We start from the raw sequence: 13,804 nt of genomic DNA, 5'->3' as shown, positions 1-13,804 counted from the left end.
AAGTGAATGCCATCTTCGACTAAGTCTTCAGTTACTCTTGAAAATGTACATTATCTTTGTTTGTACTACCCCTGAATCATATGATATCCTGACAACAACAACTACATCCTGCTGGTTTGGACTCCCGGCCATAGCCAGCTAATGACAACAATGACCAGACTCAATCCTGCAGTAGGCTATTGGACAAAGCCTCTTGTGTTGAGCTCTTTTACCAGCTGACCCACTTGGGACCACCTACACAGGTATTACATTGCTCTTATCTCTAGTAGTGTAGAATTGCAATTAATAACTGCAAGAATGCTTTGTTTTTTGAACAATTTATTTATTTTTTTCCACCGTTTTGCAAGACTTTAGACACGGCAGGCTTGGGCAGGAAACGCTATCCCTGCCCAGAGTACTCAAGCTACACAACGTAAACTGAAAATAAGCAACCTATAAAAGTCAAGCATGAGAAAGATTAAGATGAAGAAGGAAGGAGCTTAATGAAAAAAATGAACAAAATGAATTTCAACTGGGCTAAAACCCACATTACAGGAAGTTTCAGAAACATTGCATTGCGACCTTGAAAAGGTCAGACATGTACAAGGGCGTACACGGACAATGAAAGGGCATCACAGTAAAAAAAAATACAGAATTGTCGAATCCGCTTCACTAGGAAGTTTCCATCTGAGTTCCTTCTGAAAAACACAAACATGGGTGAAAAGATTTTAGATGCAAAGCTCAAATCTGGAAACCTTTTTTCATATAGTTGCAATTTCACATTTCATGTACTTTCTGAATTTTTTCTGCTTTTCAGTGTTCAAAATATTACTTTAACATACAGAAGTTGATACATTTGGTATGCTGCGAGACAATTTTGAAAAACTAGTATTTCTAAATTGAGGTGCAGCGATTTCTTCAGAACCGATCCAATACCAAGTAGGGCTAAAAAATAAAAAAAATAAAAATAAAAACATTATTTCCAACATACTTTTATTGAAGAAATTGTACATGAACAGCCAATCAATTGAAATAAAAACTATTCATCGCCGTATAAGCAGTCTTTTGCAATGCCTCTCATGTTTATATCTCGATGACGATAAATCTCCGATATATCGTGCAGCCCTAATACCAAGTGCTTCATTAAGTGGATCGGCCGATATGGAGTACCGATCCGAGTAGGCTACATTAGTCATTTGTGCAAACGTTCAGAAGCCGCTCTCTTCTATGCAGGGATGGTTGTGGTGCTAGCTGCTTTGGCTGGCTAGCACGCAATGCTGCCCTTTCATTGTAGTGAGGCTGCTCCAGTGACAAGGTTCTCAAACTTTGTAGCCTAAACCAAAGACATGGCAAACTATAGAACAGTAAAGTTTAAAGACAATTACATCCTGAAAAATTGTTCAACAGTAGCAATGCTGAGGCTTCAGATTGTATCATTGCACCTCTATTTCTAAAAGTAATCAGTATTGGAGCAAACACAATGGATCCCACAAATAAAATGCGAAGACTTTAAGTGGCCACACTTACGCGTTTCGTTGAAGAGGAAGGAGTCCTGGTACTCTTTCATGTACTGTGAGGATCGAGACTCGTCCAGGAAGAGTGAGTAGACCCTCTTTATGTCTTCCACTTGTACTTCTGTGCCCTGGGTGGAACAGAGCACACAGCCTTCAAGCTCAAAGTCAAATGTTGCCATAGAACCCTTTCTCCAACAAGCTTTCACACAAAAACCATTCATAAATAAATACGCATGGTTGTTTCTCAGTGGCACATGATGAACCACAGGGTCCTATGCCAACTGTGGCCAGGAGTCCTACAAACCGAGGCATAATGGGCTACAGCATCGGCTAAAGAGGGAAGTTGGCAGGATACTATCCAGCGCATTCAGAGGAATTACAGGCATCTCATGCAATCTGTGTGCAACTCCTCTGGAGGACTGTAGAGTGGAAAGTAGTGGCAGCCGGCTGAAAGCGTTTTGGTGGATCGGCATGCTAGAATAAGCCTTCCCAATTGGGGGAGTATGTGGCCACACTGAGACAGTAACAAATGTGACAGGCCATTTGACAGGAGGAGTAAAATTCAGAATGAACTTTAATTACCGTGAGGTTTTGAGGGAAACTAAGGGGCTACAGCTGTGTCAGTTGTTTTTGTGTGGTTGAGCAGCTACATTACATTATATTAATGGCATTTGGCAGATGCACTTATCCAGAGCGACATAGTTGATTAGACTAACCAAGAGACAATCCTCCCCTGGAGCAATGCAGGGTTAAGGGCCTTGCTCAAGGGCCCAACAGCTATGCAGATCTTATTGTGGCAACCCCAGGGATCGAACCACCGACCTTGCGGGTCCCAGTCATGTATCTTAGCCACTACACTACAGGCTGCCCTCTACAATACATTACGGCTACGCTATCCCGCGGCCACATTACCCACCCTTCGCTTGCGGCACACCAGCCCGGCGGTGCTGATGAGCTGTATGGCGTAGCGCAGGGACGTCTCCAGGCCGATGCGGGTCAGCACCGTGTGCGCCTCTTCGCTCAGCTCCACGTCCTCCTCCTCACACCTGGAGGGATACAGTGTTCAGGGCGACTTAAACAGCTGGATGGTTTACTGAAGCCACTCAGCTTCAACCCTGCTTAGAGAGACAACATAGTCAGGTCCATAAATATTGGGACATCGACACAATTCTCCTCTTTTTGGCTCTATACACCACCACAATGGATTTGAAATGAAACTAACAAGATATGCTTTAACTGCAGACTTTCAGCTTTAATTTGAGGGTTTTACATCCAAATCAGGTGAACGGTGTAGGAATTACAACAGTTTCTATAGTTGCCTCCCACTTTTTAAGGGACCAAAAGTAATGGGACAATTGGCTGCTCAGCTGTTTCATGGCCAGGTGTGTGTTATTCCCTCATTATCTCATTTACATTTTAGTCATTTGGCAGACGCTTTTAATCCAAAGCGACTTACAAGTGCATAGGTTCTACCATAAGTCAGAGCATCACATCCAGAAACTAGCAAAATACACAGGAAATGCTGTTCTAAACATAGTTGTCATCAGAAGTGCATTTTTTATTTTTTTATTTTTTTTGGGAGGGGGTTAGACAAGGATAGGGATATCAGAAAGGAGGGGCAGGGGAAATCAGGAGGGAGGACTAAGGTAGAGTTTGAAAAGGTGGGTTTTGAGTCTGCGTCGAAATAGGGGGAGGGATTCTGCTGTTCTGACGGTGGTAGGCAAGTCATTCCACCACTGAGGAACCAGAACGGAAAACAGGCATGAACGTGCAGCTCGACCGCCAGGTGCACGTAGAGAGGGAACCATAAGGCGACCAGAGCTGGCAGACCGGAGTGGTCTAGCTGGGGAGTAGGGAGTGATCAGGGATTGTATGTAAGGTGGGGCAGTCCCCTTAGCAGCCTGAAATGCCAACACTAGGGCCTTGAAACGGATGCGTGCGGCAATAGGAAGCCAGTGGAGGCCAATGAGAAGCGGAGTGACATGAGCCGACCTGGGCTGACTGGTGATCAGGCGGGCTGCAGCATTCTGGACCAGCTGGAGGGGCTTGATGGCACATGCTGGGAGACCGGCTAGGAGGGAGTTGCAGTAATCCAGGCGGGAAATGACGAGCGCCTGGACTAGGAGCTGGGTGGCTTTCTCGGTCAGGAGATGACGGATACGGCGTATATTATACAGAAAGAACCTGCAGGTTCTGGCAGTGGAGGATACTTGTGGAGCCAGGGTGAGGCAGTTATCAAGAGTCACCCCAAGATTCTTTGCCGTACGGGAGGAGGAAACTACAAAGTCCTCAACAGTCAATGAGAGGTCGATTGACGGAGAGGACTTAGCAGGGATGTAGAGAAGCTCAGTTTTGGCAAGGTTGAGCTTCAGGTGATGGGAAGTCATCCACGCAGAGATATCAGCCAAGCAGGCAGAGATCCGTGTGGTGATTTGGGTGTCGGGGGGGAAGGAAATGAAGAGTTGGGTGTCATCAGCGTAGGAATGATAAGAAAAGCCGTGGGAAGAGATAACAGAACCAAGAGACATGGTGTATAGCGAGAAGAGGAGAGGCCCAAGAACCGAGCCCTGCGGGACTCCAGTTCGTAGGGGGTGAGGGTCGGAGACTGCGCCCCTCCAAGTCACCTGGTAGGAGCGACCAGAGAGGTAGGAGGAAAACCAAGCATTTACAAGGAGCAGATAAAAGGTCTAGAGTTAATTTCAAGTGTGCTATTTGCCTTTGGAATCTGTTGCTGTCAACTCTCAATATGAGATCCAAAGAGCTGTCACTATCAGTGAAGCAAGCCATCATTAGGCTGAAAAATCCAAACAAACCCATCAGAGAGATAGCAAAAACATTAGGTGTGGCCAAATCAACTGTTTGGAACATTCTTAAAAAGAAAGAACGCACCGGTGAGCTCAGCAACACCAAAAGACCCGGAAGACCACGGAAAACAACTGTGGTGGATGACAGAATAATTCTTTCCCTGGTGAAGAAAAACCCCTTCACAACAGTTGGCCAGATCAAGAACACTCTCCAGTATGTATATCAAAGTCAACAATCAAGAGAAGACTTCACCAGAGTGAATACAGAGGGTTCGCCACAAGATGTAAACCATTGGTGAGCCTCAAAAACAGGAAGACCAGATTAGAGTTTGCCAAACAACAGCTAAAAAAGCCTTTACAGTTCTGGAACAACATCCTATGGACAGATGAGACAAAGATCAACTTCAGAATGATGGGAAGAGAAGACTATGGAGAAGGAAAGGAACTGCTCATGATCCAAAACATACCACCTCATCAGTGAAGCATGGTGGTGGTGGTGTCATGGCGTGGGCATGTATGGCTGCCAATGGAACTGGTTCCCTTGTATTTATTGATGATGTGACTGCTGACAAAAGCAGCAGGATGAATTGTTTCGGGCAATATTATCTGCTCATATTCAGCCAAATGCTTCAGAACTCATTGGACGGGCTTCACAGTGCAGATGGACAATGACCCGGAGCATACTGTGAAAGCAACCAAAGAGTTTTTTAAGGCAAAGAAGTGGAATGTTATGCAATGGCCAATCAATCACCTGACCTAAATCCAATTGAACATGCATTTCACTTGCTGAAGACAAAACTGAAGGGAAAATGCCCCAAGAACAAGCAGGAACTGAAGACAGTTGCAGTAGGTGTCTGGCAGAGCATCACCAGGGATGAAACCCAGCGTCTGGTGATGTCTATGCGTCCCAGACTTCAGGCTGTAATTGACTGCAAAGGATTTGCAACCAAGTATTAAAAAGTGAAAGTTTGATTTATGATTGTTAGTTTGTCCCATTACGTTTGGTCCCTTAAAAAGTGGGAGGCACATATACAAACTGTTGTAATTCCTACACCTTTCACCTGATTTGGATGTACATACCCTCAAATTAAAGCTGAAAGTCTGCAGTTAAAGCACATCTTGTTCGTTTCATTTCAAATCCATTGTGGTGGTGTATAGAGCCAAAAAGATGAGAATTGTGTCGATATCCCAATATTTATGGACCTGACTGTATAAACTGTAAAGATTAAGCATGGCACAGCTTAATTGGATCCCAATAGCCACTAGCCCAGTGGTCCCCATTCCTGGTCCTGGAGAGCCAGAGGGTATGCTGGTCAGACCCATGAAACCATGTGAGGCGAGTTAACAGTGTAATTAACTGATCAATTAAGTGCAGAGTAAAAACAAAAGCCAGCACTGCGGCTCGCCAGGACCAGGAGCAAGGGACACTACACTACCCTAACAAATTTGGGTGACTGTAGTGCTACTTACTCAACAACAAAATGAATCCCTTTCCTGTGATAAGTAAGCACTTTTAACAATACATCCTCGGTTTTGGATAAAAGCAATGATAATGGGGAAATGTAAATCCTGGAAGAATAGAATTTCTTTAGAATACTTTTGTAGAACACTGACATGAATACAAATGTATTACTAAGAAGAGTGGTCTTGTATTTTTACTTAAATGAAATGACAAAGTATAGTATATCATTTGTGAATTGCAAATAAACCAGCAAATTACTTATGAGCTTCGCAAAAAAGTTTCCTAAATCTTCATAGTGCATATTTAATGTGGCTTTCAGTAGTAGCAATTTCAAATTGTTTCACATAATAGACTAAAATGAGCAGTGATGCTCATTGATTTAGTTATTTGTCCACATTAGCTAGAAAATTGCATGATTCAGGAATGAAATTTGGTCACTAAATAATACATATATTAGTATTTTTATAGCTATAAAAATATTTTGACGTGATCTGAAACTATTAGCTGGAACTACGCGATTCATTGAAAATGTTCATCACCCACTGTCTCTGGCAATAAAATATATATTTTTAATGTTTTAACCTAAACACCAATTCAAGATGGCTAATGTTAACGTTAACAAATATGTTAATATTTGTGAACAAACTTCTTGCTTTCCACGAACATTAGCTTACAGTTCGAAAAGGTTGTAGGTGGCTAACAAAAATGACTGCCGATGTGGAAGACAAAAAGGAAGAGGCCTAGAGAACAAAGTTTTTGTTCATTATTTGGCTTTTTTACTCAATGTAATATTCGTTCTTACCTTTAAAAACAATCTGAGGTAAGCAGCTAATCAGATAGCTAGTATCAGCTATTAGACCCAAGTCACATCCATTTGTATTAAAAAGGCTTTGGTGGCAAAGTAAATGAACGGTCATTTAAAAATTGTTCAACAGTACAAGTTTATATGCACTGGAACCAGCCGCAGACTAAGTGCATCCTAAAGATTTCACTGTGCCCAGGTACGACCGTAGTTTATAGAACTGTCAGACAACTACAACTAAGGTAATTGGTTGGAACACAAACCAGCATGCAGACTGGCCCTCTGGACCGGAGTTGTGCATCCTTGACTTACGTATATTTGAAGTTTGCAGCTACCACACTGGGGCTCAAGGGTTTTTCTGGTGAAGATTAATGCTCATAAGCCCTTCTCAGCTACGGCTAAGCCTTACCGGATTTTGAGGATCTGACGGGTCTCCTTCTCTGTGTAGGGGGACGTGGCGATGATCAGCAGGCGATCCAGCATGTCGATAGGGATTCCGTGAGGGCTCTGGTAGTTTGTTCCACGGATCCTGGGTAATGGCAGAACGGGAGCTCATTAATTATATCTAGTCTTCCAGTCATGAGATCTGTGGGGCGACATGGCTCAGGCAGTAAGAGCAGTCGTCTGGCAGTCGGAGGGTTGCCGGTTCGATCCCCCGCCCGGGCTGTGTCGAAGTGTCCCTGAGCAAGACACCTAACCCCCAAAAGCTCCTGACAAGCTGGTTGGGGCCTTGCATGGCAGCCAATCACTGTCAGTGTGTGAGTGTGTGTATGAATGGGTGAATGGAGAAGCATCAATTGTACAGCGCTTTGGATAAAGGCGCTATATAAATGCCTGCCATTTACCATCTGAGAAGATCACACTTCACTTTCCCTGCCTTTTCTGTGACATTTACAAGTTCCTGTGAAACTTTGAAGATTTACTGTTGAAGAAGCAATATTTCTTTCAACAATGTTATGTGGCACAGGCACACATCTATGGAAGCTTTAGTAACTCAATACCAAGTACCAGTGACTTTTGGTAGCAGGGTTTTGGATTATGGTGTATTGGAACAAATGAAATACTCTACAAATGCGCAAGCCCCACATTCTGGTCCTCTTGGTTGGCTCAACTGCACCAGGCAAGATCAGTTGAGCACAGGGAAGGGATTTGAATACAAAAAAATTACATATTTGACCCTGGTCCGCTTTGTATACATGCCCAGAGTGATAGCCAACTTACTAAGAATATCAGTTACACTTACACCAACATTGATGGAGCAAATGGCATCATGCTAGCAAAGGACATTAGTCTCATCTCAGTTTACCATTTGAAGGGGCTTGTTTCAGTGATATACAGGGACCACAGGACCTGTGATTACCTACCGGGTAATTCCTCGGTTTGTAGCCATGATAAGGACCGGAGACAGATCACTCTCCAGGGCTCGGTTCAGAAAAGAAAAGCACTCAATGTCCAGCATGTGGACCTCATCGATGAAGAGCACCTGCAGTCAGACAACATTGATGCTTCAAACTAATTTAAAAACAATTCCTCAGGAAAAAAATCAGCGCAAACTAGAAAAAGGTAAACTGAGTAGCAATACACATTGAGTCGAAATTTATCATATCAAAATTAGAAGAAAGCCATAATAAAATTTCCAACTTCAAAACATTACCCCATTCTGAAACTGTATTTCATTATATTTCAGCATTATGTCATAAATAATAAAATGCCAACTTCAAAACATTACCTCATTCTGAAACTGTATTTCATTATATGTTAGCATTATTTCTTAAGAATCGCACATGCAAACTCACCCCTGGTATGATCTCGGCCTTCCCCTCCTCTCTCCACTCCGACACCTTCGCGTTGATCTGTTCCCGGACTTCTGACTTGATCTCTCCAGTGTCGCCTGCCACAGCAAACGGCGCGATTAGCTTTCAGGGTCTCTTATTTAACAGTGCTACATTACATTAGTTATTTGCAATGTAGCAGACAGGTTTATCGAAAGCGACTTACAGTTGATTAGACAAAGGAGCAATGTGAGGTTAAGGGCCTTGCTCAAGGAACCAACTCCAGCAGAAATCTCACTGTGGCTAAACTGGGGCTTGAACCACCAACCTTCCAGGTACCAGTCAAGCACCTCAGCCACTAGGCTATAAGCTGCTGAAACCTTCTCCTGAAAGCAGGCGGTGAGAAGTAAGTCTAACCTGAGAAGAGAGCGAGGAAGCCTTGAGTGCGGCTGTTGATGACGTCAATTTCGTGGAGGGAGACCGTGTGCACCACCTCCTTCCGCTTCTGCAGCTCCCCCTCAGGACACTGGACAAACTGCGTCTGAAATGCAGCAATTTTTTGTCACCTAATTTAGAGACAGCCAATCGTATTCATAGGGCCATTCCTAAACTACTGAGTATCTGGGGTCATCCATCAGCTAAGCACAGCACTCAGGAGGCTGGAATGCAGTTTTGCTTTTTTACCAGTTGAAGTAAAATATTGCGGTTTAAAGTACTTCCAAATTTCGAGTGAAGTGATTTGGCTAATGGCTTGCCTCATAATTCTTTTTGTTTTTCCAAAGTCAAGAGTTTAGCCTGAGGTATCCATTTATGCAACTTCATTCTCAAGGCAAACTTAAATTGCCTTAACACACCTTTGCAAATAGCAGAAGGTGAGAAGGGGAATGCATTAGCATTTTGAGAACGCTTTCTATGATTAATCAGCAAGACGTTAAATTAATATCTGATATTAATCTGTGAAGCACACTTGCTTTGACATAACATTGCCATAGGAGGGCAAATCGTTGCAGATGTCAGAAGTTCAAATCAATAATCAGCTCACTACAACTGCAGATGGTTAATAATTGCTGGAAAGAAACCCAGCATAAACTAGGGATAGGCCTGGTTAAGAACCATAATCATATCGGCAGATGAAGGACTAGGGCTGTGCCCGAATTGGCACAATCACCTACTAATAAGTAGGCAAGCCGTGTACAACTGGTATACTCAATAGTAGGCAAGTGTGCCAATTTAGACATGGCCTAGGACGCGAGGCCTACCTGTGCTCCCATAGCGTCGTAGTCTCTGGCCCGGGTGAAGGAGCGGCCGAGCTTGGTGATCTTTCCTGTGGCTTTATCGATTGTGATCACATCCCTGACAATGCAAAACCATTTGTTACTGTTCTGTGTCCACCAGTTTATTCATTAGTAAAAACCAAATAAAGCTTGCAGTAACGCATGAGCCGATTACGATTTCTCACCCTGCTTGCACTCGTTCTTTACTGAGGCTCTCGATCATTTTGCTGCCCAGGTCGTAAATGGTCTCCATTTCTGTCGTCTTCAGGGTCAGTTTGCCCACCTTGGCACCCTAACAAATAGAAAGGTCCATACCAATTAGTTGTGGTGTGCTGCAGTTTCCAGGTCAATGTCTCAGCTTTTATTTGTCAACAAAGTGTAATTTTCTTTCACAGTGATAGCCAAGCATATTTTATAATACATGCGTCCTCTGTGTCAGCTTGCAAATGTATGCATATGAAAATTAAATGCCGAAAATGACACATTTTTCTTTGTTGTATCGGGGACATTAATCATTTAGGAGACGGCCTGAAAGTATCACGCTTTTCAGTTCCCTGCTTTGATTCCCCCGAATAGCAGGATACACCGACAAACCACATCACTGACCACACTTCTACACACAGCCAACACAGGCAGTCAGCCGTTAACTCACTGTTCCAGTTGCAGGCCTGTCGATTTGAATCTCTACAACTTCTCCTTCGATGATCTCCGTCTCTTCCCTGAAAAGGTGAAATTACAATCCTTTATAAAATCAAAACATAAAAAATGTAATTACCCAGACTTCTTGACCTAAAGCACACCCAATTACACAGTCAATTTTTATGCTTTCTATTCGGTCGCAAAATCGAAACTTTTGATGCAAGGATCCATTATGTCAGGATAACCCATTTGAGATTAGAACAGAGGAATTGAGGCCAAAGTCTGTAGTCATAAAAAAAAGCTTCAGAATGAAGGACCGTTCTTTGCCAGCAACCTCTTGCAAGAGTCACACACTCACTTGATCCTCACTCCGATGGCTTTCCGGAACGCTTGACTGAGGGCTTCGGTTTTACTCATTTCCAAAGAGAAGATCTCACTTCCGGCAATAGCCGTGAAAGGCGTGTCCTGCCCGAGAGACTGAGCGATACCTGTAGAGTCAGAGGAAAAGATCAATATATCACTGTCATATATAACACTGAAATTATTATTATTATTTATTTATTTTTTTTTACTTTGCTAACTAAATTTTGCTTTTATTACCCCATGAATTTAAAAGAAAATCCACCATCAATCTTAACAAATCTAAAAGAATCTAGAAGAAAATCACAACTGAAGTACTGGCTTAAAAGGCTACTGCTGATAGAACTGAATCATTAACTAATTTAATATATTAAAAGGTGTGAATTCAACAGGCAAAAAAACATAGAAGATACCCATGGCGATGGCGGTTTTTCCGGTGCCTGGTTGGCCAGCGATGAGAACGGCTCGTCCAGCGATGTGCCCGTCCTTGATCATCTCCAGGATCAATCCTGCTGCTCGGCGTGATGCCAGCTGGCCCACCATCCCCTGGGAAACCTGGGAGTGACAGCAATGTGCAGCTGACTCACTTTTCTTGTCTTATACTTTACCATACTACCTCAGTTTGTGTGTTTTTCAACTTTCGGTGATTTTAAATGTGTCCATTGTTACTTTATTTTCCTGTATTGTGTCCATTTTACTGATCTATGTGGACTCTTGGAAGAGTAGCTGTTGCCGAGTGTAACAGCTAATGGGAATCCTAATCAACTAAACTAACCATAGCAGGACGCTGAATCGAAACATTGCCAGCCAGCATTAGCCGCCAATAACAGATGTAACTAGTATGGAAGCTGAGATTTACCTGACGAGGTTCCAAGGCATCATCCAATCCAAGGCCACGGATGTGAGAATGTGCTCCTAAGGTAAATAGGAGACAACATTTCAAATAAAATAAAAGTTTGTCGCTGACCATTTTCTGATTGTGAAAACCATCCCAAGCAAAAATATGTTCAGAATGTGCAGTGACTTGCGCACAAATGTTTAAGACTTATATTAAGATTAAGGTATAATTAAAACAGAATCTGAATAAAGACCACTTTATATAATAAAAAAAGAGAATACAATTGAAGTCTGGCAAAGAAGGGTGCATATACTGTAGCGTTGGCTTATTTAATATTTACTTAACATTGCCAAACTAGTATCTCACAACGGTGATTTAATTTAAATGTCACGGAACCTCCATACAATCATAATAACAAGTAGCATTCACTAAATATCCAATTATTAGCGTAATACTGTAACATTATAAATACCAGGCATAAACTCAAACTCACCGATTCTCTCTATCCTGGTGATGTCACGCACCTCAGGAACCTTCGTGGCTGCCATCTATTATTACGAGGAAAACAAGAAACTGATAAATCTACGTTAATGCATTAGACAAGAACAATTTGCTAGCTAGCTAGCTATTGAATAAGTAATATGAACAAACAGTAGCTGGCCTAGCTAGTTAGTTAGGCTATGGTAATCTAATGTTATACCAAATACACAACTATCATGCTAATAATACATTATTAGACAAGCAAGCTATGTCATCAAACTCAAAATAACTGGAAACCTTTGGCTGTAAAAATATTGACAGTGACAGTATCCTGAATATGGCAGAATATAAAGTTTCAATGTCCATTACGTAATTTTTTTAAGATTTTCTTTTTAATAAAAAGTCGGGATTTGGCAGCTAACGTTAGCCAAGGGTTAGATCACGCTGGAGCGGCACCATGTTGCCATAGTGATATGGCTAGCCATTATGCTTAGCTACAACAGAAGTTTCAGCAAGCGGTCCAGTCTATGCACTAGCAACTTTAATGCAAAAGAGACATGAATCTATAAATTACCTGGCCAAAAATTACCTGTATTAAAGCTGTAGCTAAATTAATAATGTTAATTCGTCAATCAGTTAGAAGTGTTCCGCTAACTCACTTTTAAGAACTAGCTAGCTAGCTAGTACACGAGGCCTATACAGCTATAACGTTAGCGAACTTCATTGCTCCAGAGATGTTCCAACCATTCCAAATCATTGTTTAGCTACTACATTCAAGCAATATTGGAAGTCATGCATTGTCGGCAAATCATCTTGCTGTATTTGCTTCTGCAACATGGTAAGCACAGTCAACTGTTATATTAGCTAACTACACAGTTCGCGTACGTAAGCTAGCTAGCTAGCTAGCTAGCTAGATAGATAGATAGATAGATACGTTAACATTAGCAACGCGATTTCATTCAATAACTCATCCAATCTTTTATGTTCTTTCATTGTTGAAAATGACCTGTTCTTCCAAGAAACCAAAATAAATAGTAGTATTTACATGTTTCCTACCACAAAAAACAAATATATTCCACGAATGTTTTATAACAGTATTATTTATTACACCATGCAAGTCACTCACCTGTGCTGCCATGTTTTCAAAAATGCGGCGGCCGTTTCTGAGGGTGCACTCTCAAACTGCTTCCGTATAGAAACACAAAACGAAATGTTCTGGAAGCATACAGTTAGCAGTGGTTTTCAACATTTTTAAGAGATAACTAATGACGTTAAATGGATTGAGTCAGTTCTCGTTATAATTTCAAGTTAAACTGACTGTATTTCATCTATCTAACATCTATATTATATATCTATATTACATCTAGATTCTATAATAATATCAATAATCCTCCCGCAACCAAATTTAGTATTAAGTATATGCGTACATCGAATGTTCTGCAGATTCTTAACCTAAACATTGTCGATTGGGTTTTACTCCTTACTAGGAGTACCGTTGACAGCTGAAGTTTGTAGCAAAAGAGGTCACTTCCTGGGCAGTGTAAAAGTGTGGGCAGATAAGATGACCAAAAATATAGATTTTAGTCTATTAGTTTATTCAAGAATTTGGATACTTTCAGACACATAAAAAAGAGTGATTGTTTCCTTTTTACAAAGGAACAGCACATACAATTTAAATATATAAAAAGAAAACTGGGTAAATCAAATGCAATATTTAGAAATGTACTTTTAGCTTTGCAGAATTTTTTGCAGAATGCAGAATTTACATGGTAACAGCCTTGTTTTTTTCCCCCTTAAATCCACTGGAATTGCCTTAATTACAGAATTGACTTCTTTCAAATAAACAGGAAATTCATACGTATTCAGGGCTTAAAGAAATA

At 41.7% G+C, this 13,804-nt stretch overlaps 1 protein-coding gene across 1 annotated transcript; it reads right to left on the bottom strand.

Annotated features, from left to right (window-relative positions):
- Positions 1-301: 301 nt before the first annotated feature.
- Positions 302-13,153, bottom strand: ruvbl2 (RuvB-like AAA ATPase 2). The gene is made up of 15 exons (XM_061249042.1): positions 13,051-13,153; positions 11,938-11,992; positions 11,466-11,521; positions 11,020-11,161; positions 10,605-10,734; positions 10,260-10,326; positions 9,793-9,899; positions 9,593-9,686; positions 8,751-8,874; positions 8,358-8,452; positions 7,926-8,044; positions 6,971-7,090; positions 2,410-2,539; positions 1,507-1,621; positions 302-677 (listed from the first exon to the last, which is right to left on the bottom strand). Exons 1-15 carry the CDS (start codon positions 13,060-13,062, stop codon positions 652-654), a joined length of 1,392 nt encoding a protein of 463 aa, XP_061105026.1. The 5' UTR covers positions 13,063-13,153; the 3' UTR covers positions 302-651.
- Positions 13,154-13,804: the final 651 nt, after the last annotated feature.

Source organism: Conger conger, chromosome 7 (assembly GCF_963514075.1).
Source record: "Conger conger chromosome 7, fConCon1.1, whole genome shotgun sequence".
In the NCBI taxonomy this organism is placed as follows: domain Eukaryota; kingdom Metazoa; phylum Chordata; class Actinopteri; order Anguilliformes; family Congridae; genus Conger; species Conger conger.
The sequence above is the reverse complement of the archived record's forward strand: the minus strand, read 5'-3'. Positions and strand labels throughout refer to the sequence as shown.